General features: G+C 42.8%; 1 protein-coding gene across 5 annotated transcripts in view; it reads left to right on the forward strand.

Moving 5' to 3' along the window:
- The window catches only part of LOC138111228 (mitotic checkpoint serine/threonine-protein kinase BUB1 beta-like), a 27,174-nt gene extending 173 nt beyond the window's left edge, over positions 1–27,001 (forward strand). The window contains exons 2-26 of one of the 5 annotated variants that reach the window (XM_069016625.1): positions 304–405; positions 1,112–1,398; positions 3,697–3,858; positions 4,198–4,257; positions 4,485–4,629; positions 5,385–5,581; positions 5,662–5,840; positions 5,956–6,143; positions 8,672–8,766; positions 10,575–10,801; positions 11,078–11,190; positions 11,712–11,809; positions 12,096–12,148; positions 12,608–12,709; positions 12,955–13,039; positions 13,419–13,530; positions 14,014–14,300; positions 15,212–15,393; positions 17,421–17,561; positions 17,719–17,834; positions 18,103–18,264; positions 18,993–19,135; positions 22,211–22,382; positions 22,744–22,850; positions 26,444–27,001. In XM_069016625.1, coding sequence (XP_068872726.1) covers positions 382–405; positions 1,112–1,398; positions 3,697–3,858; positions 4,198–4,257; positions 4,485–4,629; positions 5,385–5,581; positions 5,662–5,840; positions 5,956–6,143; positions 8,672–8,766; positions 10,575–10,801; positions 11,078–11,190; positions 11,712–11,809; positions 12,096–12,148; positions 12,608–12,709; positions 12,955–13,039; positions 13,419–13,530; positions 14,014–14,300; positions 15,212–15,393; positions 17,421–17,561; positions 17,719–17,834; positions 18,103–18,264; positions 18,993–19,135; positions 22,211–22,382; positions 22,744–22,850; positions 26,444–26,633 — 3,627 coding nt within the window. In that variant the 5' untranslated portion in view covers positions 304–381 and the 3' untranslated portion in view covers positions 26,634–27,001. Of the gene's footprint in view, positions 1–303; positions 406–1,111; positions 1,399–2,172; positions 2,250–3,166; positions 3,400–3,696; positions 3,859–4,197; positions 4,258–4,484; positions 4,630–5,384; positions 5,582–5,661; positions 5,841–5,955; positions 6,144–8,671; positions 8,767–10,574; positions 10,802–11,077; positions 11,191–11,711; positions 11,810–12,095; positions 12,149–12,607; positions 12,710–12,954; positions 13,040–13,418; positions 13,531–14,013; positions 14,301–15,211; positions 15,394–17,420; positions 17,562–17,718; positions 17,835–18,102; positions 18,265–18,992; positions 19,136–22,210; positions 22,383–22,743; positions 22,851–26,443 lie in introns of those variants that run through there. The other 4 variants (XM_069016627.1, XM_069016629.1, XM_069016626.1 and 1 more) reach the window with 4 other exon arrangements.
- Positions 27,002–27,181: the final 180 nt, after the last annotated feature.

The raw sequence follows: 27,181 nt of genomic DNA on the forward strand, positions 1-27,181 counted from the left end.
ACATGGGGCATCTGAGATCTGAGAACTGTCACTATCTGAAAGAACTTCCAAGCAGAAGAGCATTTTCCTTTCAGCAGCTGGAAAGCTTTCTTCCATCTTTCATGTTTGCAGTCTTACTAAAATCTCAGAAGAGTTTAATGCTACCATTAGAGCGATACTTCCTTCAGTCCTTTTTCCCCGGAGCTTTTGGTAGAGGAATACAGACAGAAACTGTATATTTTTGATTTTGGTAAGTTGTGTGGGGAAGGTCACATCCTGAAGAAATTTACTTCTGATCCAACCTGACTCTGTTGCTGTTGACAGAGGTTTTCCAGACTCCTGATGTGTGCCCAGATACCCACAGTGGAAATCCATTTGTAAACTCTGAGGAGGAACAGAGAAATGAGGGCAGCCTTGCAAAAAAAGGTACAAATTCTGAAGCGTAGTGTAAAACCAGCACGTTAGCTCACATAATATGGTGGTAAATGTGTGGTTCATTAATGTGACAAACCCAAGCCTTTTTGAATGGGCTTCTTTATATGGGCCAGCTCTGTAGCTGCCTGCTAGGAGCAGTACTTTTAAGACCAGGTGTTAACCATTTGAAGTAGTGTTGGATATGCTATTTTGGAAAAACAGTGGATATGATAGAGCCTCTTGGTTTTTCTTTACAGATGTAGGTCTGCTTCCCCCACCGGCTGCTGCTCCATTTTTCTCTATATTTGATGAATCCTCTACTTTGACAAATCAGAATATAAGGTAGAATTATTCAAGACCTAGATTTCAGAGGGAAGGAAAACGGAAGTGTCAAAGCACTTTGTGTAGCAGCTGAATAACTGTTTTTTGCAGGGGTGTGGGGGGGTGTGCATTTTGTTTTGTTTCTATGGGGATTCTTTATTTCCTCGCTGAGAGTCCATGATGAGGAAATACTCTCCTGTTCTTCATCCTCAACCTAGAACTATTTAAGCTGCTCTGTAGACCTCCTTCATTCTGGAGAGCTGTATCTATTGCATACTGGTAGTTCTGTAGTAGAAATCAGTTGTTTGGAAGAAAGGGAAATGTTCAGCTTTTAAATAAAGAAAAATTTGTCTTAAAGTCTACAACCTTTCACCATCTCTCCTTTTTTTTGTTTCAGGATGAGCTGAATGGAATTGAACGTTTGACTGAGGATGCCATTGTGACCGGCTCCTACAAGAACAACACCCTTTGTGCCAACCCAGAAGACACGTGTGACTTCAACAGGGCTGCCCACCTGGCCTCAACGCCCTTTCATGGGGTGGTAGCTCAGAGACTCCCAGCTCCTGCTTTCTCACAGAGTGAACTGAAGGAAGACAGTCCGGAATCCGAGAGCGCACCTCTGAATCAGGAGACGCTGGTGTGTGAAGGAGAGTACACTGAAGCTCTCTGTGTAAAAAAACTGAGGTAATCAACAGTAAAGGACCTTAAACCCCTCCTCCTGCATGTCTTTCACAGCTGTGGTTTTAGTGTGGCTAAGGAAGGAGTTTTCTGAAAAGACCAGAATATACTGGGGAGAGCCATTTCTTTAGCTCAGGGTCCACTCTGCCTTGAGCAGATTTAAGAGGTAATAGCAAGCCCACTTGGCTTTTCAGCATTACTGCTGTGGGACTTAACAACAAGGCTTTTTAACAAAATAACTTGTAGAGAAATTAATAAATGCATTCTGTCTTCATTATCAAACATGACAAGCAGAATCACTGGTTCCTTTTATACTTGTAGAGAGAAGGTAATTAATGGGACTGAGCATCACATTAACACAGCCATACACTTCTGGGAGCCACTTTTGGGCATGTCAAACGATGTGTTTTCCAGGGATACCCAAAAAGTGAGGTTTTCTGTGACACCAAAGCACAACTACATGCCACTTGCAGGAAGTGAGCACCTCAGGAAAAATAACAGAATCTAAGGCAGAGAAATAACGTGGAGAATCAGCGGGTGCCAGCAGTTAGGAGAGGCAAAGAGCGGGAACACACGCGAGCGGGAACAGGAGTATGCCTTTCGGATGAGATTAACTGCGAGGGCATTAATTATAAAATTATTTCTATTTCCCCGCGGGCCGCCGCGGGTGAGGAGGAAACTACATTTCCCGTGATGGCCCGGGGCGACGCAGGACGGCGCCGATCATGTGGGACTGGGCGCAGCCAATGGGGAGGTGGGAGAGGTTTGAATTCTGAGGCGGTGCCGCCGTTACGGCTTTTGCTCTGCTGGGATCCTGTGGTGGCTCGGGCGGCTCGCGCCGCTGGGAGCTGTGTGCGGTGCGTCCCGTTGGGGGGGGGGGGGGGGCGGTTCGCGGGGCTGGCGCGGCCTGAGGTGCTTTGGAGTCCGTGAGGGGGTGAGGGCTGAGGCGGTGTGCGGTGAGAGGTGCGCGGGGCTGAGGGTTGTGTGGTCCGTGAGAGACTGAGGCGGCCGCAGCGGCTTTGAAGTGTGCGGGGCTGGGGGTTGTGGAGTCCGTGAGTGGCGCGTGGGTCCGTGAGGGGCGCGCGCCGGTGGGGTCTGGGGGGGGGGCTGAGGGGCTGTGAAGTGTGTGAGGGGCTATGGGCTGTGACGGGCGCTCGGAGATCTGTGGGGTCCGTGAGGGGCTGAGAGGTGTTTGGGTCTGATGTTTGTGGGGTCCATAAGGGACTAAGGCGTCCTTCGGGGCTGTGAGGTGCGCGGAGCTGATGGGTGTGAAGTCCTTGAGAGGCGCTCGGGGATCCGTGAGGGGCTGAGGGGGGCTGTGGGATCCCTGTGGGGCTGAGGAGCCGTGAGGTGCGTACGGCTTGAGGGGCTGGGGGTGGGCTATGGCATTCCTGTGGGGCTGAGGGGCTGTAAATTGTGAGGTGCACGGGACTGAAGCCTTTGGGATTAGTGAGGTGTGCGCGGCTGAGGGCTGTGAGGTGCGCGCGCCTGTGAGGCTCGGAGGGGCTGTGGTTTCTGAGGTGTGTGGGGCTGTGAGTGTCTCTGGGGGGCTATGTGGGGTCTGTGAGGGGCTGAGAGCTGAGGCGGTCCTGAGGGTCTGTAAGGTGTGAGGCGCACGGGTCTGAGAGGCTGTGGGCGTCCTTGAGGGGCTGTGAGGTGTGTAAGGCGGAGGGACTGTGGGATCCGTGAGGGGCTGTAAGGGATGAGGTACTTGGCGCGCGCGGCTGTGGCTCTCTGAGACGTATTATTCTGCCTGGCACGGCTGCCCGGACAGTGCGGGGTCCCGGTCCCGGCGTGGGGCGGTGCGTCCCGGGGAACCAACAGCCTCGCCTCCCCTCGGTGCCAGCGAGGAGTCCCCGCCGCCTCCCCGCAGGAGTCGAGGCTCGGCTGTGTCCCCCGCCTTCTGCAACGGTTCCTGCAACTGGTGAAGAGCCATAGGGGCTCGACTGAGCCTCGCTGAGGCTCCCCCTGGCCGGAGCGCACCCGTCGCTAGCCCCTGTGAGGAAGGTGGGGGTCTCGGAGCAGGGAAAAGAGCAATCACTGGGGAGGGAGATGGGTTAATCTTAGTGGCCTTTCCTGCTAATATCGCCTGCCTGCAGTTCTTCACTGTGAAGATTGGCTCTTTTTACATATATTTCCCATGGAGGAGAATTAAACCTCCAAATCCTTCTAAAAGTTGGGCATCTAAGCGGCATGTTTTGGCTGCACAGAAAACTCGGGGACGAATGAGCTGAGGAAAGTCGGCTCTGTCAGGTTTCGGGTCAGTACCAAGCGTTACAGGAGTCCATTTCTTGTTAAACGCAGGATTAAAGGACAGGCGGTCATGTCCCAGGAGGGCAGCCACGAGTGGGAGCTGAGCAAGGAGAATGTGCAGCCCCTCAGGCAGGGGCGGGTGATGTCCAGCCTGCAGGAGGCACTGGCTCAGCAGGACTCCTCCAGCCACACTGCTGTGCAGCTTAAAAAACAGTGAGTGATGTTATAGCAGCTCCTTTCCCCTTCCTCCCTCCTGCTCATTTTATCTATGTCTTCTTTAACTGTACTGATCTGATAGGCATTAAAAAAGGCATAAAAGAAGTCTAGTAACTGATCTCTGTACTAATATCACACTCTAGGATTTTAGAACTAGTCACTGCAGGTGCTGTGTAGTACAGACTTCAACTTTTTATGTTTGCAATGGAGCATTTAAACAGCAAACACTATGGAGATTTGGCTGTGCTTTTTAATAAAATAACTCTTAGTTTGTAATGTACAAGAAATTTATAGTGATACAAATGTATTTATTGGATGAATAATTTTATCTTTTAGGGAGTTTGAAGCAGAAATACGATTTTACTCTGGAGATGATCCTCTGGATGTGTGGGAGCGGTAATTTTCCCTTTATTTCAGAAAAAAGAGTTGAATGGTCAGACATCCTTGTAAAAGCAAGGGGAACAGATTCTAATTTAATAAGGAACTCACTGAAAGCTAAGTTCTATAATTGCTTTTTAGTGTTATATTGTGTTTCAATGTTGTGCCTATTTTTTTCTTCATCTCTTTATATTTTACAGATGCTTATTAAGAACTGACTTGCTATGAACACATTCTGTCTCTAGGTACATCAAGTGGACAGAGCAGACCTTCCCTGGGGGTGGCAAGGATGGCAACCTCGCAGCAGTTCTGGAAAGAGCAGTGAGAGCCCTCCACGGGCAGCAGCGATACTACAAAGATCCTCGCTATCTTAATCTCTGGCTCAAGTTTGTGAGTGTTTCAGGAACATCTCTTGGGGACTGCGTTTCCTTGGGACTTGTCATGTTGTCTGCATACGGCTAAGCTGATTTTGTGACAAGAGTCAAACAGTGTTGTGCCATGGGTGCAATATTTGATGTACTTTCCTGTAAACATGTTACTCTTGAATTCTGCTTCTCATTTCCAGACTGTTTTTTAGGGTTGTTCACTTTGGACAGCTACAAACTCAAGAAGTTTTTGTTTTGGAAAAGTTGCTTGAATAAATAGAGCTCAAATATTTATTTAAGGAGGAAGAGAAGTGATTTAAGGATACAACATCTAAAATGTATCTGTCCTACCAGATATTTTAGCTTCTAGCTGTCTTCTATCCACATACTTTTAAACTCTAAACCAAGCTAAGCGTGTTCTGGTCCTGCCCTGTCTCTCCATTGCTGTAATTTTTGTTGTCCACATCTTTTCAAAGCAGCTTTTCCCCAGCTTTAGCTTGCTGAGCTAATTTACCAGTTCCAAAACTGGCAAGGAATGTGCTATACTTCATCTGAAGCTAAAATAGCTGTTCTCTGGAATACTAATATGGTGTAATTCAGTCACTGAATTACCTCAGATTCAAACAAGAAATGATAAAATGCCATGTACTGGCCTTACAGCTGCTCCTGCCAGATTTGTATTGAAATCAGTGGGGTCTTGCTGGGGGCATTGAAATGCAGATTTTGACTGGGAACCCTCTGCAGTACCGTGTGATTGTTGGCATGCTTGGGTCGTTTCAGGGCGATTGCTGCAACGAGCCTTTGGATCTGTACAGTTACCTGCGCAGCCAGGAGATCGGCACCACGCTGGCCCTGCTCTACATCACCTGGGCGGAGGCGCTCGAGGCCAGGGGGAGCTTCAGGAAAGCAGATCTGATATTCCAGGAAGGGCTCCAGCGCAAGGCTGAGCCTTTGGACAAACTCCAGGCTCATCACAAGTAAGGGACAAACTTAGATTTTCCCCTGCGTTCCTGGGGTAGGGAAGGTTATGCTAAGTTCTCCAATGTTTTTTTTCTAGGCAGTTTCAGGCCCGTGTTTCTCGGCAGACACTACTGGCACTTGAGGAAAGTCCTGGCGGAGACAATATGGGATTGCTGGAAATTGCAGAGCCTCAGAGGAGTTCACTGGCAGATCTCAAAGGCAGAGGGAAGAAAAAAGTGAGAGCCCCCATTAGTCGTGTGGGAGATGCAGTTAAAGGTACATTCCAGAGCTGAAACAACCTGTTATTGGAGGAGTTTCATCTCTGTAACGTGGAATTTGCAATTGAATGTGACAGTTGAAAGTTAATTGACTTAAATCTTTCTCCTTATAGCCATAAACCCAAACAGCCAGCCTCTGCCTTCTCTGCAGCTTTCCAATACTCCAAGTTTTGCTGTGTTTGATGAAAATTCTGTGTCTGGACCTGAGATTCCCACACTTACAGCACAGTCGTGGCCAGCGCCTCCAGTTCCCAGGGCCAAGGAGAACGAACTCAGTGCAGGACCTTGGAACTCTGGCAGGGTAAGGAGGCTCGAAATGGACTGGGAAAAGAGAGGAAGGTGTGTGTAAGCTGATGACTTCTGATCGCTGAGGCAGAGGTCGTGTCTGTCTCCCTTGCCTGTGGTTTGTGTCTTTTGTAAATACAGATTTAATCATAGAATCGTGAAACTGGGAATGGGAGGGACCCTACAGATCATCCGGTTTCACCTTCCACTAGACCAGGTTGCTCCAAGCCCCATCCAACGTGGCCTTGGACACTTGAAGGGATGGGGCAGCCACAGCTTCTCTGGGCAACCTGTGCCAGTGCCTGAGCACCTTCCCAGAGAAGAATTTCTTCCCAATATCTCATCCACACCCACCCTCCTTTGGCTTAAGGCCATTCCCTCTTGTCCTGTCACTGCATACCCTTGTGAAGAGTTGCTCTCCTTCTGGAGAGTCCCTGGCCATGCGTACACTATTCAAGTTTAGCAAGCAGATATTGCTAAAATAAGGTTTAAAAACTCTGTGGAGTTTTAAAATCAAGGACTTAAAATTCTCACTAACCATAAGAATTGGCAGAGGTGGCCTGCTAAACTGTTTGGAGGGCAGAAAAGGAATGTAAGAGGGAAAGCATTAGCCAAGGAATGGGAGAGAAGCCAGGCATTAGTTAAACCTGTAAGGAAGAAGCATAAGAGTTAAATTATATTGAAAAATACAAGCTGAAGGAAGGACTTGTTGCCTGTCTTGTGAAAATAAGTCATGTACAGCATTCTGCAAGTCTTGTTTTGAAGTGTTTGTGAGGAAAACAGAAGAGCAGAGATCAAAAGAATTCAACTGCTGTATCAATGGAATATTTATCCTGACAATAGGATCACAGAAAGTAGCTTCCAATGGCTTAAACTAAACATCAAAAGAAGCAGCTGAGCTACAGGTGCTTAGGCTGTTCTGGAGAAGTGATGCAAGGCATTGTCTGAAGGGAATCAATCCTGTGAGATCAGGTTTGTTTCATGGGTGCTCAGATAACCCCCAGTGCTCCCATGCTCTTTGTAGCTCAGAGAAGAACACTAGAAAGTCATGAGATTGGTGCCTGGAAATAGAACACAAACTTCTCCAGACCATCTTAGAATGATAATATAAAAGCAAACCTTCACTTGAAAGCCTTCAGGTGCCCAATACGGTGAAAAATAGTGCCCCAAATTAGATCCTTACAATTGATAAGATCGGGCAATTAGAATATCTGGCCTATATTGTCCAACTAGAGGAGCAGTTGGTGCTAGGTAATGTCCCACCCTGGGTTCTGCCCTCCTCCCCTACCTTTTTTATGCCTGTGATTACGTGGTGCAAAATAAAATGTCCTTGGAGAAGTAACAGGCAAGACATAACAGAACTTTAGGAATGTGTCAATAAGCACCTGTTCACTGTGGGAAGAAAGGTGGCAAAGTACTAGAAGTTACACCGAGGCACTTAACAGTCTACAAAGCTGCAAATACATGAAGATTACATAAAAGCTAAAAACTTCAGGCATCAAGAGGACAAAAATATTTTCATCTTCTCAATATGGACACTGTTGTAAGTGAAGCCTAGTAACAAAACCTCAAATAAGGGAGGGATGCAACCAGGCTAAAATGGAGGGAAAGTCCAGGAGTATTCTTTTCAGGTAGAAAGCAATTTGGTTAAATGAATGGACAAGTTTAGTAAATCACAGGTTTAATTTAGCTGAGAGAATGAGGAAGAATTATTAATATAAAACTTCTTTTCTCAGTCTCTTTGTGCTACTTGACACATTCATTCTGATCTCTTAATGTCTGCCCTTAGAGTTCTCTCTGCTCCCCCCTTAAGGAAATGTCTTAGATTTAATGAAATAAAATATCCCGTTTCTGGCAGAAGAGTTGAGGATGTTTAATTCCCCTCCACTGAAGGGCAGTGCAGGAATAACCTTTGGTGAATGCTCTGAGATCTTAAAACCTGCCCAGGGAAGAAGGGGTTTCTCTTATTGCTGGTGTCAAGATGGCTCAGTAAGCAGTTTGGGAAATGATGGAAAAGAGGAGTGAGGCTGTGAAGTATTCCCACCACATAACTTTTTTTTTTGTGCTGAAGAGTGCCAGAGAATTCATCTAGGCAGATGAGAGTAACGTGTTGTCAGACTAAATTCCACCTCCTCTCCTTAACTAATGGACCTCAGAAGCTGTTAAGGGATTTTTGTGGTGCTGAAATGGCCTGTGATGGGAAAATTGGAAAAAAACCCCACCCCAAGCCTGGAGGCTGTTGGTGGACAGGAGAATGAATATTATCATAGAACTGGGACAATCTTGGCTGTAAAATGAGGACTGTGGCATTTCTAGGTCTAATTTAAATAGGATATTGGGATAACAGGATAGCATGTACATATATCCCTCGACATGGATATAACATTCCCTCAGACTAACAGAAGCTGGGGCTGATGAGGGCACACAGGAGGAGCATGCCTTGCCTTTCAGGTGCCAGTGTTCAGCTGGTGGGCTGTGACTGTGTGAGAATGGAATTGATCTTGGAAAATCTCTGTCAAGTTTAATTTGCCTTTCCTTCCGCAGCGTCCTCGCAGAACTGTGAATTCTGGCATGGAAGTGCCCCACCCAGTGCCCAGTTTCACCCCCTATGTGGATGAGTCAGTTCAGCCACAAATGATGTGAGTCTAAGAGTTGGAGATGGGGGATTGCATTTGGAATTCTCAAAGCCACTTCCTAAAATTCGGAGTTCTTTTGCCAAGTACTTAAGCCTCTTGAGCTACAAGAATTTAAAAATCTGCCAGCCTGGAAGCAATTAGTGCCGCAGCTTGATGACAGAGGCTTCAGCAGAGGTTGCATAAGGACATGGGACGTGTTCAGAGCTGCTGATGATGTGGGAGCCTAGATCATATTTAAATATGCTAATTAGTGTAATCGCTTCACTCAGTGTGTTTACACAAAACCACAAGCTACCTGTCGTAGGGTGCTGTTTGCTGTGAAGCAGCCCCAAATTGAGGCAGACTTGTGGCGGGTTCTTTTCTATCTTGGGAGCTCTGTGCTCAGCATATCTGGAGTTTTCTTCTGAAATAAGCTATCAGAGTTGCCATGCCAACAGTGTTGCTTAGGTCGTGGAGGAGTGAGTGTGCTGCTTGTACAGTGCTCCCTGAAATGCTGATAAATCCCAGGAGATGGGGTGGTTTTGTTGGAGCAGAGGAAAACACATTCTTTTGCAAGGTTGCTCTACCTTTCTGTGGCTAATGACGGCCAGGGAATAAACAGGCTCTTTCTGAGAGAGAAGTGGGAAAGCCTGTTGGATATTACAGACAGTTCCCACAGCTCTGAATTGCATGGAATCAAGGAATGCTGGGAGGTGGTGAGCAGCATGGATTGCGTGTGGACTGCAGAATAGCTCTGACCAAGGCTCTGCCATGGTTTAGTTGAAGAATAGGTAAAAAACTGCATTCCTGTCTAAGACAGTTTCTTTCTCCTGAAAGTCAGTGATGGCACACAGTTAAACCTCTTGGCATGCCGGTCTCTCGGATGAGGATTTGTTACTTACCGAAGGCAGCAGCTTTTCATCCCAGGGAGAGGGAAGGAGTGGGTAGAACTGAACACCGTGCTCAGTTAGCTCTAAGCAACTTAGGCAGAGACTTGGTAGGTAGGCTTAGATTATGTCGTTGAAATCTTAAAAGTAGATTTTTTTTTTTTTTCTGCCTTTGAATCCTTTTCCTCATGCTCCCGTGGTCACCTGCCAAATAGTCTGGAAGTGTTGTGCTGAAACTTTGTAAATGTGATGCAAATCCTGCCATCAGTTGTTATCCAGAGTTCTGGGCAGAAGGACCCTGTTGTGATCTTAGTTATGAATCCCCACACTCCCCAAAAAAAGCTTTAGAACTCAAACATTAAGAGCACCTGTTTGCCCCATGATCACTCCTGGATGTGAGTTAATCCTGCTGAAGTTGGCCGGATTGCTGGTGTTGGTAAAGGCGTACCAGTGTTGCTTCCTCTCTCCTGAAATTAGCATGGAGGTTTCATCTGGCCCAAGAGCTTCCCTTTTGAAGTGCCTTTTCTCCTGTGTCCCTTTGCTCCCAGATAACCATCCTACAAGCCAGAGTTTAGGGACTTGTCACACCTGTGGTCACACAGCTGGATGGAACTGAATTGAACAGGTCCTGCTTCAGGATGCACGGCCGTTCAGACATCATAAGAATTTGCTTTGCTTTTGACTGGACCTTACTAACACTTTGGGTTGGATTTGTATTTTGTTGTTTGTTTTGCTGTATTTATTTATCAGACAATTCTGAGTAGTATGCTGGCCTTTGCTGTTACTCATTCCAGTTTTCTTGTGTATTTTTCTAAGCACAGAGCAGAATGTCTTTGCACTACTCCAAAACCAGATCCTGGAATTAGCCCAGTTGTCTCCCGTGCCTGCTTTTCTGTGCTACAATGAAGTACACAAAGCCCAAGTAATAAAATCACGTTTTTTCAGGACTCCCTGCAAAATTGAGCCCAGCATAAACCGTGTGTTAAGTACTCGCAAACCTGAGGAGCAGGAGGACCCACTGCAGCGAGTGCAGCATCACCAGCAGGATGCTCAGGAAAAGAAAGAGATGGTGATGTACTGCAAAGAGAAAGTTTATGCTGGAGTTGACGAATTCTCTTTTGAAGAGATCCGAGCTGAAATCTACAGGAAGAAAGCGAGAAAGAAAGATGAAGGTATGTTTCAAAGTGGGCTGAAGCAAGTAAGGCTTTCCAGATGGAGTCATAAAAGTGTATTTGCTTCTGTCTGTATTGCAGCTGCTTCTCTTTTTCTGCTGGGATAGCTGTTTAACTGCTCTGAGGTACAGAGCCAGTAACATATTCAACAGCTTTATCTGGAAGCTGTGGGACAGGGAAAGACCACCAGAAGTTTTGGTCCCTTGGCAATTCAGGCTGTACCCACAGACTGTACGTGAAATACTCGTTGGGCCTTACAGGTGGTTTTTTCCTTAGATGAAATACAAGCCATAGAACGGAAGAAGGAAGAAATACAAAGGAAAATTGAGGAGCTGGAAAAGAAATTAAAGAGGAAAGAAGGTGACAAGCAGCAACAGTCTCATGAACCGGTATTGTTCTCATTTAACTGTTCTTTTCAAAGTAGCTGCAATTTTAAATAAAAGTACCCAAGAAAGCCAAAAGGAAGCAGATCTGATATTCTTCTAACACATTTTAAACTTCTTGTGACAGGATTCTTCACTAATAAAGTATATTCTCTCTCTCTCTCCTTTCCTTCCCTGTTTCCAAAACAATGCCTTCATAGTAAATACTTTAAATAATGAAACAGAGTCGTGCCTTTGTTGTAAGCTATGTAACTGCTTACATGTCCTTCACAGGAGACTTTAGTTACTTTGCAACTGTTAAAGTTTATATATGGTTGCAAAGAGTAAATGATGCATTTAACTACAGTATGCAATGAAAGTGGACTTTCTTCATGCAAGTAAGCTAAGTATAAATAAAAATGGCTAAAGACAACTGTTATCTATCAGGGTTTTAATGACTACGTGGCATTATCATCATGTTTTCGGAACCTTTTTGCCTGGTTGCGCTTCCACCACTGTAGAATCGAAGTGCGGCTTTGTTTCCACAGGCAGCAGAGATAACGGGAGCTTCAGCACCTTTGGGAATGCAAGCATTTACTTTTTCCAGCGCAACAGGATATGGGGAGAAACAGCCTCAGTCACAAAGGTAATAGAGGGGTTTTTAGCCAGCAGTGAGAAGACTTGTGAGGATATTTAGGTATGAGTAGTAACATGGATCACCAACAGCCTGTTTTTGCAGGTAGAATGGAATAAAGCCTTGGCATCAGCCTGTAACCAGGATGTGTGCTCTTTCTCCATATGCTTATTTGTCTGAGGGATCTTAACTTCTTGCAAGTAGCACTTGTCATCTTGGCTTACTGTTTTTACAGGGTTTGTTTACGTTTTGTGAATGTCTGTAGAATACAAACTTGTTTCTTTTCTGTTTTTCACAGTGAATTCCAGGTCTATGAAGATACTCAACTACAGAAACCATCTTGTTCTGAGGGTAAGTAGTCAAGTTTTTTAGCGTCAAGGAGAAGGTTTGGTTAAAGGGAAGTGTTCCGTGAATACCGAGATGGCAGCAAAGTAAAACCCAAAGCCTAGGTGGGTTAGAAGAATGACAGTGTGTGTGCTAGTAGTGCCTTTTACCATATTGACCACAACATGGGGCATCTGAGATCTGAGAACTGTCACTATCTGAAAGAACTTCCAAGCAGAAGAGCATTTTCCTTTCAGCAGCTGGAAAGCTTTCTTCCATCTTTCATGTTTGCAGTCTTACTAAAATCTCAGAGGAGTTTAATGCTACCATTAGAGCGATACTTCCTTCAGTCCTTTTTCCCCGGAGCTTTTGGTAGAGGAATACAGACAGAAACTGTATATTTTTGATTTTGGTAAGTTGTGTGGGGAAGGTCACATCCTGAAGAAATTTACTTCTGATCCGACCTGACTCTGTTGCTGTTGACAGAGGTTTTCCAGACTCCTGATGTGTGCCCAGATACCCACAGTGGAAATCCATTTGTAAACTCTGAGGAGGAACAGAGAAATGAGGGCAGCCTTGCAAAAAAAGGTACAAATTCTGAAGCGTAGTGTAAAACCAGCACGTTAGCTCACATAATATGGTGGTAAATGTGTGGTTCATTAATGTGACAAACCCAAGCCTTTTTGAATGGGCTTCTTTATATGGGCCAGCTCTGTAGCTGCCTGCTAGGAGCAGTACTTTTAAGACCAGGTGTTAACCATTTGAAGTAGTGTTGGATATGCTATTTTGGAAAAACAGTGGATATGATAGAGCCTCTTGGTTTTTCTTTACAGATGTAGGTCTGCTTCCCCCACCGGCTGCTGCTCCATTTTTCTCTATATTTGATGAATCCTCTACTTTGACAAATCAGAATATAAGGTAGAATTATTCAAGACCTAGATTTCAGAGGGAAGGAAAACGGAAGTGTCAAAGCACTTTGTGTAGCAGCTGAATAACTGTTTTTTGCAGGGGTGTGGGGGGGTGTGCATTTTGTTTTGTTTCTATGGGGATTCTTTATTTCCTCGCTGAGAGTCCATGATGAGGAAATACTCTCCTGTTCTTCATCCTCAACCTAGAACTATTTAAGCTGCTCTGTAGACCTCCTTCATTCTGGAGAGCTGTATCTATTGCATACTGGTAGTTCTGTAGTAGAAATTAGTTGATTGAAATTATCAATAGACTTCAATTCTTGAGAGGAATGTGTTGGAGATCAGAAGCTGCTCTAATACATTTGTAATTGACTGTAACTTCTTCTTAGTTGTTCAGCAGATCGTAGCCAGAAAAGTGCCCGTCAACCTCTCGCTGTTCTTAAGCCTGTGGATTCTCTGACTGCCAAGGAAAACACAGCAGCAGCAGCAGCAGCAGCCTGTGTAAGGAAACAATTCACCCCACAGCAGATTTCCTGCCCAGGAGACACCAACACAGCCTGTGCTGCTGTCAGACTGAGCTAGGCTGGACTGGCATCACGTGTAAAAAGCAAGGATTCTAAACTGCTGTCTGGCATGGCAATAACTGAACGGGGTGATGATGAGATTATACTGCAGATATAATGCTGTGGCTGCCTCGTCCCTGGCGGTGTTCCAGGCCAGGTTGGATGGGGCTTGGAGCAACCTGGAGCTAGTGGAAGGTGTCCCTGCCCATGGCCAGGGGGTGGAACTCGATGGTCTTTAAGGTCCCTTCCAACCCAGACCACTCTGGGATTGTATAATAAGTAGAATTCATGAAGACTGAGTGTCCTATTCATGTTGGAAGGTGGTGGAGTGGAAGAAAGGGAAATGTTCAGCTTTTAATTAAAGAAAAATTTGTCTTAAAGTCTTTCACTTTCTCTTCACTGTCTCTTCTTTTTTTTTCAGGATGAGCTGAATGGAATTGAACGTTTGACTGAGGATGCCATTGTGACCGGCTCCTACAAGAACAACACCCTTTGTGCCAACCCAGAAGACACGTGTGACTTCAACAGGGCTGCCCACCTGGCCTCAACGCCCTTTCATGGGGTGGTAGCTCAGAGACTCCCAGCTCCTGCTTTCTCACAGAGTGAACTGAAGGAAGACAGTCCGGAATCCGAGAGCGCACCTCTGAATCAGGAGACGCTGGTGTGTGAAGGAGAGTACACTGAAGCTCTCTGTGTAAAAAAACTGAGGTAATCAACAGTAAAGGACCTTAAACCCCTCCTCCTGCATGTCTTTCACAGCTGTGGTTTTAGTGTGGCTAAGGAAGGAGTTTTCTGAAAAGACCAGAATATACTGGGGAGAGCCATTTCTTTAGCTCAGGGTCCACTCTGCCTTGAGCAGATTTAAGAGGTAATAGCAAGCCCACTTGGCTTTTCAGCATTACTGCTGTGGGACTTAACAACAAGGCTTTTTAACAAAATAACTTGTAGAGAAATTAATAAATGCATTCTGTCTTCATTATCAAACATGACAAGCAGAATCACTGGTTCCTTTTATACTCATAGGCTTCTGCACTTATTTTGACTATATAAAATGCATTTAGTGTTTGTGGTTTTGTTCTACAGAGTTAAGAAGCTGGAGAGAACAAAAAACTAGCAAACAACATTTTATCATTGTGAAGAAAAAACATCTGTTGTATGGGAGTTTCTTAGTCTAGAGCTGAGTTGGATTTTCTGGCTGTTAGTGTGTAAACGTGTATACCCTGCTGAAGGTGTTTTGTACTTGGGAGGTTCCTTGTAAACTGTGCTGATTTTAATTAGGAGGAGTTATTTTCCACCAAACCCTTCACTGCTTTGAAAGCACTGAAATTTTATAGCAAAGGGAGTGATAAATATTCAGTATGTCTTCTGTTGTAGCAGTCAGATTTGGTGGAAGAGAAGATCAAAAAAACCATCTACAGACTAAGTTTCTGAGTATAATCAATCATCCAAACTGAAATGAAGCTTTGACATGACTACTGGCTTTCTGCTAGGGATGGGAAAGAATTTCTTCATGTTAATTAAATCTGGGTGTGAGCAGTAACCTCTCCTAGTGCCCGGGTTGACATTATCTACAACTTGTATCTTTGGGAAGTCTGAGTAGTTGATGGCTTTATTTACAGCCCGATCATGGAAGCAAGCCTGGAAGATACTCGCTCATCAGGTTCTTCAGTCTCAGGAGGTTCTCTGTCCTCTGTTACACAAATGTCTGCTATTAAATATCTGCAGATCACTGAGAAACTGGATCTGGCTCAGAGCTTGCCTGCTGAAGTGGTTACTGATTCTGGAGGTGGAAATGTTACTGGTTAGTACTACCTTGAATTTCATTCACAACTAATAACTCGCAGCTGTGACAAAAAGTGGGTTTTTTTTCTGTCCTTCCTCTATCCCACTGTGCTTTGTGTGTTTCCCATTGCTATGCGTTGTGACTGAACTTGTCTCCCTTGTCTGAAGCAGCAGCGAGGTGCAGTACAGAATGCTTGTCAGCATCCAAAGCATGTCAATATTAAGGTGACAGAGAAGTTACTTAAGGTACTAAAGCAGGCAGTCTGTAGGAGCAATAAGGTCAAATTCCAAAATTAAAAATTTGAACTGAATGGCAGTAATAACTTCTAAGATGGCCTTATTTTGGTTTGTCTTCGTTTTTTCTCTGTAATCATACTGTGTGTCTCCTGATGTGCTGATAAGCTGCTACTTTGAAAAAGATGAATATGAATTTGGAGTCTAGTGTAAGCTGCATAATTTTGGTTTAAATCTGCACTTTTAACTATGCTGTAAGCTGTTGTGCTGCTTCACAGTATCATCCTTATTCCTATTGAGGGAAAACAGTACTGGTACTTAAATAGTCAATTTCTTTGGGTTTTTTTCTTCTAGTTAAAGGCCCTTATTTCTCTCTGTTCTAAATATTTAGATTACAGTTAGAACAGAAGCGGTCACAAAAAGCCATCAAAATCTGGCCTGTGGAATTAGATTTGTGTTGAATGATGGTTTTCAAGTTGTTTAACCTGCTTTAACTCCTTTGATTTTGGTTTATGGTGCTTAGAATTGCGTAATTGAAAATTCGCAGTGTATCTACTCAGGAGAATTATGTTCTCGTGTGCTTGCAGACTACTTTATGATGAAGCATGCTTGGGACCTGGAATGAAAATACAATTAGAAGTGATGTCACTGAAATAGCTGGAATATTTTGGATGCATCTTTGATTTGTTTTTCTCATATGTACTTATCTTTAGAGCAAGATGAAAAATCTCTTCAGAAAAAAAAAGAAAGCGTTTGTTCAGATGTTTTAATGGTCCTTTCTTAAACTTTGGATCTTTCCTGTTGTTTTGTTTCTTGATTTCTGCACATCTCCCTTGAACTGCAGCTCTCACCCTGGATGTAGTAATTCTTAATACTGTGTAAAGAATAAAAATTACTTCAGATGTCTGTTAGTTTATTCCTGCAAAAAATGCCAGTAAATTTCCTAGGTTTGTGATGGCAAAAGCTTGGAACACGTTGTAGCCTCCAGCCTACTCTGTTTCCTGGATCTGCTTTCACAGAATTGCTTCCTGAGCAGTACTTACTGCACTGCTTTTCAAACAAGTATGGGTATAACAGTAGATACTCTGGTTCTTACCTGTGTATTGTAAATGTTCTCTCTCATTACAGCATGGCATTTGGGAGAAGGCAGTAGTGACCATCTAGTTCTTGTGTTTTATCTCAAATGATCAGGCAGAGTAAATGCTACATCGGTTTTTTGCAGATCACCTCATCTGTTGAATGACCTTATGTTCTGTTATGGAGGAAATCAAGTCCAGTCCTACAGGGAATTATCTTAGGTGTCTTCCAGGAGATAAAAAGCCATTAAGTTCTTAACATTGCAATGACCAGCAGAGTTGGAGTCCAACTTTGTTTTCCTTTTCTTACATAAAACCTCTGCTGTAATCAAAGGACTAAATTTCCCTAAACCCCGTAATGTAAAAACCCCAAAGTGATCACTTGCTCTGGGCATGGATTTAAAAAAAGGAGTGTTGGTTTGCAGCATGAGTTTGAATTCTGCTGTGGCTGAAATAATTCAGAGCTTTGTCTCTTGTGAAAGATGCATTTTGCATGATGCTACAGTAGAACCCTTGAGACCTGATAATGGTGTGTAAGGCAGTTATAAAGACAAGGGTCACATTGACTTCCCAGAACTATTGGAAAGAGATGAATTGACTTGCTAAGAGGTAGTAAATCAGAATGTGGATTGAAAGCTTCCAGTATCCAGGTTACTTTTACTGACAGATATAACCAAGTTGCAGAAAGTTAACATAATTTCAGCTCATCTCTTCATGTTGTTTTTTTTTTTCTTAGCGGATGATGTGGCTCAGTTCCTGTGGACCCCTGGACAGCGTGAAAAGCTTTTAGATTCTGTGCTAGCATCTGCTTCTCCAGATTTTCACTTGGAGACTGGAGCTCTGCCTCACATGGAGGTGAAGAAAGACGTTGAGCTGGGTAGGTGTGCCAGACACTCTGCAGTGCAGAGTTTGTGTTCTGATGGGTTTGATTTATGGTTCATACTCACCCTCTTAGTTTTTTGTGGTGCAGGTGGGGAATGACTTGGGAATAGCTATTTACTGTGACAGATCATGAATGTAAACTTTCTTCGCAGGAAATGAGACTTACTGCATCAAAATGGAATACTGGAACAATAAAGAATACAAGATGTTTTTTGCCATTCCAGCTCGATGTGTTTTCCAGTGGTATGCAAAGGGATGTGCAATAAAGGTAACACGCATGATGGTTATTGTACAAGAAGTGTGAAATGGTAAAATCTCATCCATTAATATAAACCCCTAATTTCTGAATTCTATGCATGAAGTTTGCTACTTCAAGTCCTCTTCCTAATTGTGGATCTAGATTAAAGTTTCTGACTGCGAAAAATGTCTTCCTTGGTCAAGTGGGAGTAGAAAAAAAGAGGATGAGAAGAATATGAAGATGAGCAATTTTCACTTTATTCCAAAAATAAATGTTCTTCTTATGTACCTTCTTGTAGGTGTATTCTCAGCCTGTGCCTTGGGATTTTTATATCACCCTTGAGTTACAGAAGCGTTTGAATTCTGACTTTGACCAGAGCTTCAGTGAGAATTGCAGCTGTTACCTGTACCAGGATGGCTGTGCCATTGTGCACAGAGATACAAATTGCTTCACGCTCAGGGTCAGTACAGACAAACCAAGGACAATTCCTAGCAAACTCCTGCTTGGGTGCCAGTAGTGAATTTGGGGTGGTGTTATGCTCATTGCTGAAGAGCTGCTGCTGTTTAATCCTGCAATACAGATGCTCTGGTCTTTATCTGTGTACTCTGGTCTTTATCTGTGTACAAATCACGGCTGTCTGCTAATGCCTCAGTTGGGTCTGGTTTCTCATAGATTCATAGATCATGTGCTTCTCAGAGACAATCTTGAACCAATTTTTCACATTTTTTGTCTTTGTGAGTCATAAAGGACTGGAGCCAAGAACCACATGTTATTCCACAGCAAGATTGGCATCTAAAGCTGTTGTTTAACTTGACCTCTTTCAATACATTCCAGTCAGCTATAGCAAGGTCATAGCATTTAATGTCTTGCTGAATGATTAACACTTTGTCTTGGAAGTGCATTTTGAATTCTTGCATGCAATACCACTGAAATTCAATAGTGATTTCAGTCCTCAGTTCAATTTCCCCCTCCTGATCTTTTGTCCAATTTTGAATAATAATGTTTCCTAACAGTTTACTGTTCTTGTAATTCTGTCTGGGCTGATCATGGGCAAAATCTGATTACACTAAATTTAGGGTGGGGCCATTACCTCTGTACAGATGAATAATGAAACAAAAGGTCAGCTATAAATATTTCACCTAATCTAAAGTAGAAGGGTACAGAGATAGATGTTTATTCTCTTTTCAGGATATTCTCCGTGACCATAAGTTCATCACAAAGGAAGTCCTCTTCTTGGTTGTTCATGATCTTCTGCATGTGGTAGAGAAGCTGCACAAAGCAGAGATTGTCCATGGAGATCTGAGGCCAGAGGTGTTGTTTCTGGGAGACAGGTTTGTCTCTTCCTATGAATATGGGAGGTACAGAACAGTCATTTCAGCTACAGGTCCCGTGCTGCTGTAACTTCTACCCTTGAGCTGGGGTACTGAAGTACTGAGGCCTGAAAAACAGGCCCTGAGCCAAAGTTGACCTCTAGTTGAACCTTCCAACCAAATGTTATATTTGTATCCACTCATTATCAAAGTATCATTAGCAATATGATCTATGTATCCACTCATTGTTGAAACATGTATTCACCTTCCTGTATTTAGAAACCAGATAAAGCCACACCTGGGTTTTGGGGGTGTAGGAGCAAAGGGAACTCACTAGGTTGTTCCTTGAGCCCTGGCCAGGCTTTGGGAGGAACCCAGGAGGAGGCTGACCCCAGATGTTCCCGCACTGAAAGTTGTGTGAGCTTGTTCATTGCACCCTCTCCAAGCTGGGTCCTGTCCCAGCACAGTCAGAAGCTTCTTTGCCTGTGGGTGGACACACCTGTAGGAATTCTCAGTTCCGGGAGGGGCTCGCCAGTGCTTGGCTGCCACAGGGGTCCCCAGGTGCTGTGTGGCTCTGGAGAATGGTGAAGTCTTAGGGTCACTGGTACTGTGCCTCAATCCCTGTAGACAATCTTTGGTAGCAATGCTGAGGTGCATTGCTGAGCTTCTCCTTGTGTAGTTCTTTACAGTTTTGCATTATAGAAAATTACACTATTCCTTAAGCTGGTTTCTGTGTCTCTTGTGCTGAAGCTGCCCACTGGCAAAACATATACTGATTTTGCAATCCAGGTTTTTTAGGCTCCAGCGTATTCTGATAAGAGTGAAAACACTTGATTTAGGAATAAACCTTCCTGTAGAAATAGTATACATTGACGTTGTAAATTTTATGCTCATAAAATAGTTTTGCTATTGCCTGTGTTTTTAAGTTTCCGCTTTACCAAGGTTCTGGACCGCTAACTCAATATGGTTCCTAACTTGCCTTTGGCTTTACATATCTGAGGCCCAGGAAATTAGAAGACATACAACAGGTGGGACTGAAATATCCAGATACCCTTAAACGAAGTGTTGGGCTTCCTCTGCAGTCCAGCTTGTACCTTGATGCATAGACCTAATTTTCTTCTTTAAGCTCTTTCCCATGTTATATTAACAAAGTCACGTATCCCTTAGAATGTGATTTGTGAATTAAGAGTGGTGATGCCTGGAAATAGAACACAAACTTCTCCAGACCATCTTAGAACAATAATATAAAAGCAAACCTTCACTTGAAAGCCTTCAGGTACCCAATACGGTGAAAAATAGTGCCCCAAATTAGATCCTTACAATTGATAAGATCGGGCAATTAGAGGAGCGGTTGGTTAGGTAATCTCCCATCCCAGGTTCTGCCCTCCTACCCTACCTTTTTTATGCCTGTGATTACGTGGTGCAAAATAAAAAGTCCTTGGAGAAGTAACAGGCAAGACATAACAGAATTTTAGGAATGTGTCAATAAGCACCTGTTCACTGTGGGAAGAAAGGTGGCAAAGTACTAGAAGTTACACCAAGGCACTTAACAGTCTACAAAGCTGCAAATACATGAAGATTACATAAAAGCTAAAGACTTCAGGCATCAGTGGGAAGGCAGTAACCAGAATGTCTAATGAATCGGATATAATTCTATTACATAAATTCACTGGGGCTGTTCTTAGTTATCACCGATACGTTAAAAATAGCTATTAAACTTAAATTTACTTTGAGCCTACAGTCATCTAACATGCATACTCACAATATATTTTACTTATAATTTCTTTGTGGTTATTTTATTAATAACTTCTTTTTATAATTATTTATAAATTACATACCTGTACTATACAAGCTTTAGTATTTTCTTCACATCCTGCAGTGGGTTGTCTTGCACGTCCCTTAGGGTGCTGCATCCTGTTTTGGAAGTCACTGATCTAATAGTGGCTTGATGGACTTGGATATCTCCTGCTGGATTTCTCTGTGGCAATTACAAAACAAACAACTGCCAAAAAGTTAGGGTAATGGTTTGGGGTTTTTCAAATTGCAAAAGGACAAGTGCATAGTATAAATTACAAAATAAGTTCACAGCATACAAGTGTAAGAATAGTAGTGAGAGCTGTGATATGTGGATATTGTTGGCTTGGCAGCCGTCGATAGAAATATTCCTCCCTGCCCTTCCTGTTTTTCCTCCCTCACCTGTAGACTAGAAAAAGTTTGTAGAAGTATTATCAAGCTTAATTATTTTTTGTATCAAGTATTCTGAGATTTAGAAGGAGAGAGAGAAGTGCAAAACATTACACTGATGCCAAATTGATTTTTGCGTTTTTGCTTTTACCTATTCTCTATATTCTTTACATATATATATATATATATTTGTAGCTCTGTAGCCTAGTACTGTATTCATAGCTAGCATTTTACCTACTCTACTAGACAGAAAGACAAAAAAAAAGCAGCTCCAAGCCCTGGGGTCCAAAGTTAGGCTCTGTAGGAGCCAAGGTTGAAAACCAGCTCTTTGAGACACATTTTCATAAACAAAGTTTAGTTCCTATCGGGGGCAGGTTAGAAAAGGGTAGAACCAGGGAGGAATTACCTCATCATCTGTGACTCTAACTGGGTATTCTTCTCAGTTATGCTAATTTGCTAAACATATTAGAATTGTATCCGCTTTATGTTATGTGTGCATCTTCGGTGCTTTTCATCCAGCATGTTGTGCACCATAAGGATCCTTATAAAGGTAACCCCTTTTTATCACCTGTGTCTGGCTCATAGTTTCAGGACCAGTGAAGAGGCGTCACGCTCTTCCCACAGTCCACAAACTGTGTTTCAGATAACTGTTACAAATATGAAAACAGCATCATCCTCAATCCTTTAGTGTTTCATATTGCTTACTGCAGAGAGAGCAGTATCATTCCTAAGTTCCCTGCTGTGAGCCCTTGCCATCCAGGGCAGCCCTTGCAGCAGTAGTTCTGACAGCAGCCATCAGAGGGGAGCATTGACATGGCTAAGATTCACCTTCACTGTGCTGTTAAATTTAATTCTAAAAAAAAGACGAAGTTTGTTGGATCATCTCCTGCCTCACGTGCTTCCATTGCTCAGGATCTGCGATGCATTTTCTGATGAGGAGGTGCCAAATGCTCTGAAGATAGTGGATTTCTCTCACAGTCTGGATTTGAGGGTACTGCCTCAAGTCAGCTTGCCCTACAACTTTCCCACAGCTCAGACTCCTCATGGACAACAGCTTCTGGCAGAAAGTTCTCTTCCTTATCAGGTGAGTTTCTGTTTTCTAGGATATCTTCATTTCTGTGTTCCTGTACAAAACCCATTTTTTTAAGTTAAAATTTGCAAGTGCTATGGAAAGCTCTGAACAATAAATACTGAATAAAGAGAATTTTACATCTAATGGAATCTTTGGCATTAAGTGAAAGGATTAGCAGTGCTGTTCAGTGATTTTAACTAGTGTATTTATTTAGAAACCTACAATGAAAACAGAATTTTACCTTTTGAAGTTTTCCTGCTTAACGGGTCTCTGGAAGATTCTGGTGCAAAGATGGTTCAGACTTAAAGGTGTGAAAGCAATAAGAGCAGAAAGTGATAGACATTGAACTTGGTCATCTTTGTTGTGATTACAGGTAGACTTGGTTGGCATTGCAGATGTAGTCCATTTGATGTTGTTTGGGGATCATATCCAGGTCTATCAGGAGAATTCCATCTGGAAAATCTGCCAAAACTTATCAGAGTAAGTCCTTTTGCAGAAGGGGCTGCTGGGAAAGAAGAGATAACTAACTTCATTTTCTTTATAGTGGTACTATCTTCAGAGCTTACAACATACAACTTGGGGCTGGTTTTGCCAAAAAGTGGTAGGTAGTTTTGTGGGGACTGAAATTGTGAAGTTGTTGGACTTGTTCACTGGTAGCCTCAGTGCTGTGTAGGAGACAATTTTAAGCTGAATATGAATAGTCCAGTTGAGATGATTTTGCTTTTTCCATCCTTTCAGATGAGACTGACTTAATCTCTGCACCTTACAGATAAAGCTTGGAGAAGTTTCTAAGTGGGTGGGTGGTGAGGGAGGCAAAGATCACATGAGTATGTGGCTTCAGAAATGGGTTAGTTTGGCTTTCTGCTTTTTTTTCATTCTAATAAGATGCTGATGTCAGGCTGTAACAGCTGTAGAAGCAGTACATGTGCACAGCAAAGAAAATAATTTAAAACTGTCATCTAAGATGCAAGTCTTCAAATAGCTGCTTTTTGGAAGCTGCTGTTTTTCTCAGCTATTAAATTCTACTGCTCTCTTTTAGCCATGTGTTTAGGCTGTAAGTCTGCTCTGCCTTCCTGTGCCCTTTGTTTGTACTTAGAATGAGCACTTGTTCATTTTGTTAGGCACATACTGCAGATTTTTTTGCCTTAGCATTTCATAAGGATTTTCCAGAGCTCTGCACTCATGACAGCAATTACTGGGCAGGTATCTGATTCAGGATCATGGATCACTCCTAGGACCATTGCTTTAGGAAAACCTACTACTGCGTGGGAGTTGTCCAGTTCCCTAGCAACCTGCACTGCTTACATCTCTCAGTTTGTTGTATTCAGCCTTTGGAAAAAATCCCATCTCCTTAAGCTGTGTACAGAGGAAAAAATGCTTTTCTTTTTTCTTTACTGCATATGTATCTGGTTTTCTACTATGATATAATTTCCTTAATTCTGCAAGAGATTAAATTGAGCTGCTGCAGATGAAGCTACATAAGGCCTGAGTTGAGAAGGTTGGGACATGGTATGAGGGACCTGATCAGGATGTGGCTATGGGAAAAAGATCAATAACCGTCTGGATAACTGAAGCAGGAGGAATAGTAAGTCTGAGTTGGGAACTATAGGGCTGGCTGTCTCTCAGAGGAGTTTGGAGAGGAGGGGTCAATTGGAAAGGAATTGTAGTCAAAGCTGGGGATGCTGGATTGAAAAAATTAGGATTTTGGGTTGAGGTAGAGCTTGGAGGGGGACTTGAGAAGCGAGACCTGTGGAGGGCTAAAGGAGCCACAGCAGGAAGAAGGTAAAGCCTGGGCATGAGTTCTGTGGAGCTGGAACCAGGTTGTAATGGCTTCTCGCTCACCTGTGTGCATCAGTTCATAATTTGGGAGTTCAGACTGCAAATAAAGAATTCCTATTTTCCACCCTCTCTTCTGCTTTGCTTCTGAAAGTGTTAAAGACTTAGCATTCATCATCTATACTTACTTTTCAATATCAGTTATTCCAGGAAATGTCTGCAGAGGGGCTTTAGTTACACACTGTACTGAAGTCTTATATCAACAGTGTAAATGAGGCGTTTCATTATGTGGGAATAAGGAATTTGCACTGAATCTGTTTCCATTCACATATGGATCTTTTAGTGTGTCTGGTTCTTATTGATTGATGACACTTCCTCTAGTCAGTTTGAAGCTTTCAAGTAATCTGTGACAAGCAAATTCAGTGCTGCAGGGAACCTTCATCCACCAGCAGAGGCTCCACAATTAAGTATTCCCTGGGAGAAGAGTCAGCTGATGGAGATGAATCTTGTTCTTCATCCTTTGCATACAGCCACACGTGCTGGTGACACCCATGAAGACACAGGATTCTTCTTCCTGTTGCTTTTAGTATTCCTACTTTTGTAAAGATGACATTACTTTTGTCCTTTCTGTTCAAAGTTCTCAAAGTCATTTGGAAAGTGATTTTCTTTTTTTTTTTTTTTTTTTTTGTTTCTTTGAGGTTCATTTGAGTTTGGTGGTTTGTTTTGGTTTGTTTGTTTTTTTTTTCAAGGATTGTATTGACAGAACTTTCCTCAAAAAAGTTTTTGAGAATTCATGTATTGACAACTAGAAAGAAGGCTTCTTACTAGAAGGCTGACTGGTGTTAAATACTACAACCATGACCCTCTTAAGAAAGCTTTTTAAAAGGATTTAATTATTTTTAAGTATTAAACAAATGTAAATATAGCAGAATGACTGGAAGAGCTACTGATTTTACTACCACTTCAGCAAAATACCAAAGCAGTTGGGAATTGCAGGGTAGAGCGTAAAATTATTCTTCCAAGGTCAATGGCCCTCAATAAAAAGGAACCCACTCAAAAAGTGACAGAACAAATGGAAAACACTGAAACATTGTGGTAGAGATTTAGGGAAAGGTAGAATATAAATTCTGATCAAGTTGGTTTTTTCACCTCTGAGTATAATGCTGACAGCCTGTTTGTCAGGGGAGGAGTTTTACCATTATTAAAGAATGGATATGATGATTTTTTTCTGTTTTCACTGTATTATTTTAGGAAACTTCATCTGTGCAGGTTTATGTGAGGCAGGATATAGAAGCTGCATTTGAATTTTTAGGACTATTTTTGTCACTCAGAACTCCTTACACCCCCTTAGCAACACTTCATCTCCTCTGCTACACCTCTCGATCATCTAATCCCACAAAGAAAATGGTCTCAAGTCTTGCATATTTTTTTCTTGGTTTGCCTCTGCATTGACTTAATTATTTTAGCAGAGTTACCAGTGTAATAGTTCAGGCTGGATTCGTTCTGAGACTGGCTGCTGCTGTTTTTTAAGTCACTTAGATAAAGCAGAGGCAGATAATTTGTTTCAAAGCCGCTGTAGCTCCTAGCTCGAGGGAGAAAAGTGCTTCAGTAGTCAGTAGCAGAGCAAGACTGAAGAACAAAGGGTTAGTTCTAATATCAGTTTTCTAAGACTTAAATGAGTCACTTAACCTTTTTATTCATGTTGTGTGAGTACATCTGGGAGAGAGGGGATTTATTACTATTAATTGTCTCCAAAATATTATCTATGCAGAACTCTGGCAGATGGAAGGCAGGGAAAAAAGGAAGCAAAACTGGGTCTAAACCACCTTTTTCTATTTTTTTTTTCATTTTTCTTGCAGCTTTCCTTTAATATTGCCCCATTAACTTAGCTTGCAAGTAGGTAAATGGTATTTACCTCTGCCCTTTATTCATGAAAGGAGTTTCCCAAGTTGTTTGGTTCAAAAATGTTCTTGATAATTCCTTTAAACTAAAACTGCCATGGCTTAGTGTGAATGGTGGTAGTGGTCAGGTATACTAGAAGAGGTAACTGTATAAACAGTTGGTTTAGACCTGTGTAGTTACTATCCAGAAACTTATTGGAGAAAGAGAATGGGGTCCATACATATAAAATGAACAATACATTCCTAGTTTTTCCTTTTTATTTACTCATGTGAGTGAAATTATTATTTCAGGCATGGTTCTCTCAGGATGTTTAGTGCTGAATATAAATGGAGACCTTGATAGGTATGTTTTGTGTGTGTATACTGTTCCACTGAACACTGCTCTATTTGTTTTAGGACCCCTGACAGTGATTTCTGGAGTAAACTTTTTGAGAGAATTCTGAATGCAGATGGTAAGTCCACAGTACCTCTGCTGAGGGAGTTGAGAGAGGAAATCAGTGAAATGTTTGACAGCTCTTTCAAAGAACGACTTTTGTTCACCTTAACTGCTGTGGGAGAAACTTTCCTCCTGGTGAACTTCCAGTGACTTCATAGAAGACAAACACGTTTTGTATTCTAGAGAAGAATTTGTTGTTGCTTTCTTATGTTTTCAAATGTAAACATGAGAGCGATTGGAGCCATTTCTGCAATACTTCACATGGGACTTGTTCAAGAATATTTCTATTGCATGAGTGCATGAAAAGCCTCCTAAGCCTGTACATGAACCTTTCTGAGCAGTTTATGAGAGAAAATTGTTTGTCTTAACTGCTGCCTCCCCTTCTTGTACAGCTCCTTAAAAAGTTAACACCTAACTTGTGCTGCACTCTTTGAAATGTCTTTGTCCTGCATTCAGTTGGTCTTTTAATTAGTGTTTAATCAATAAAGTTGTGTTTTGGTAGTGAGTGTCATATTTAACATTGCTATCAAATGGTTTCAAAAGACTTTATTTAGAATCCATGAAGGAGTGCTGCTGCATGACTGGGAATATTTTGTGGCTGCTGGATGCAAAAGCCCCTCATTTGGTGGCAGTTTTCATAACCACGTGGGATTTCCTGGACACCTGAATACAACTTGAGTGTTTCTACTTGGAATGTG

The sequence above is a fragment of the Aphelocoma coerulescens genome, chromosome 5 (genome assembly GCF_041296385.1).
Source record: "Aphelocoma coerulescens isolate FSJ_1873_10779 chromosome 5, UR_Acoe_1.0, whole genome shotgun sequence".
NCBI lineage: Eukaryota > Metazoa > Chordata > Aves > Passeriformes > Corvidae > Aphelocoma > Aphelocoma coerulescens.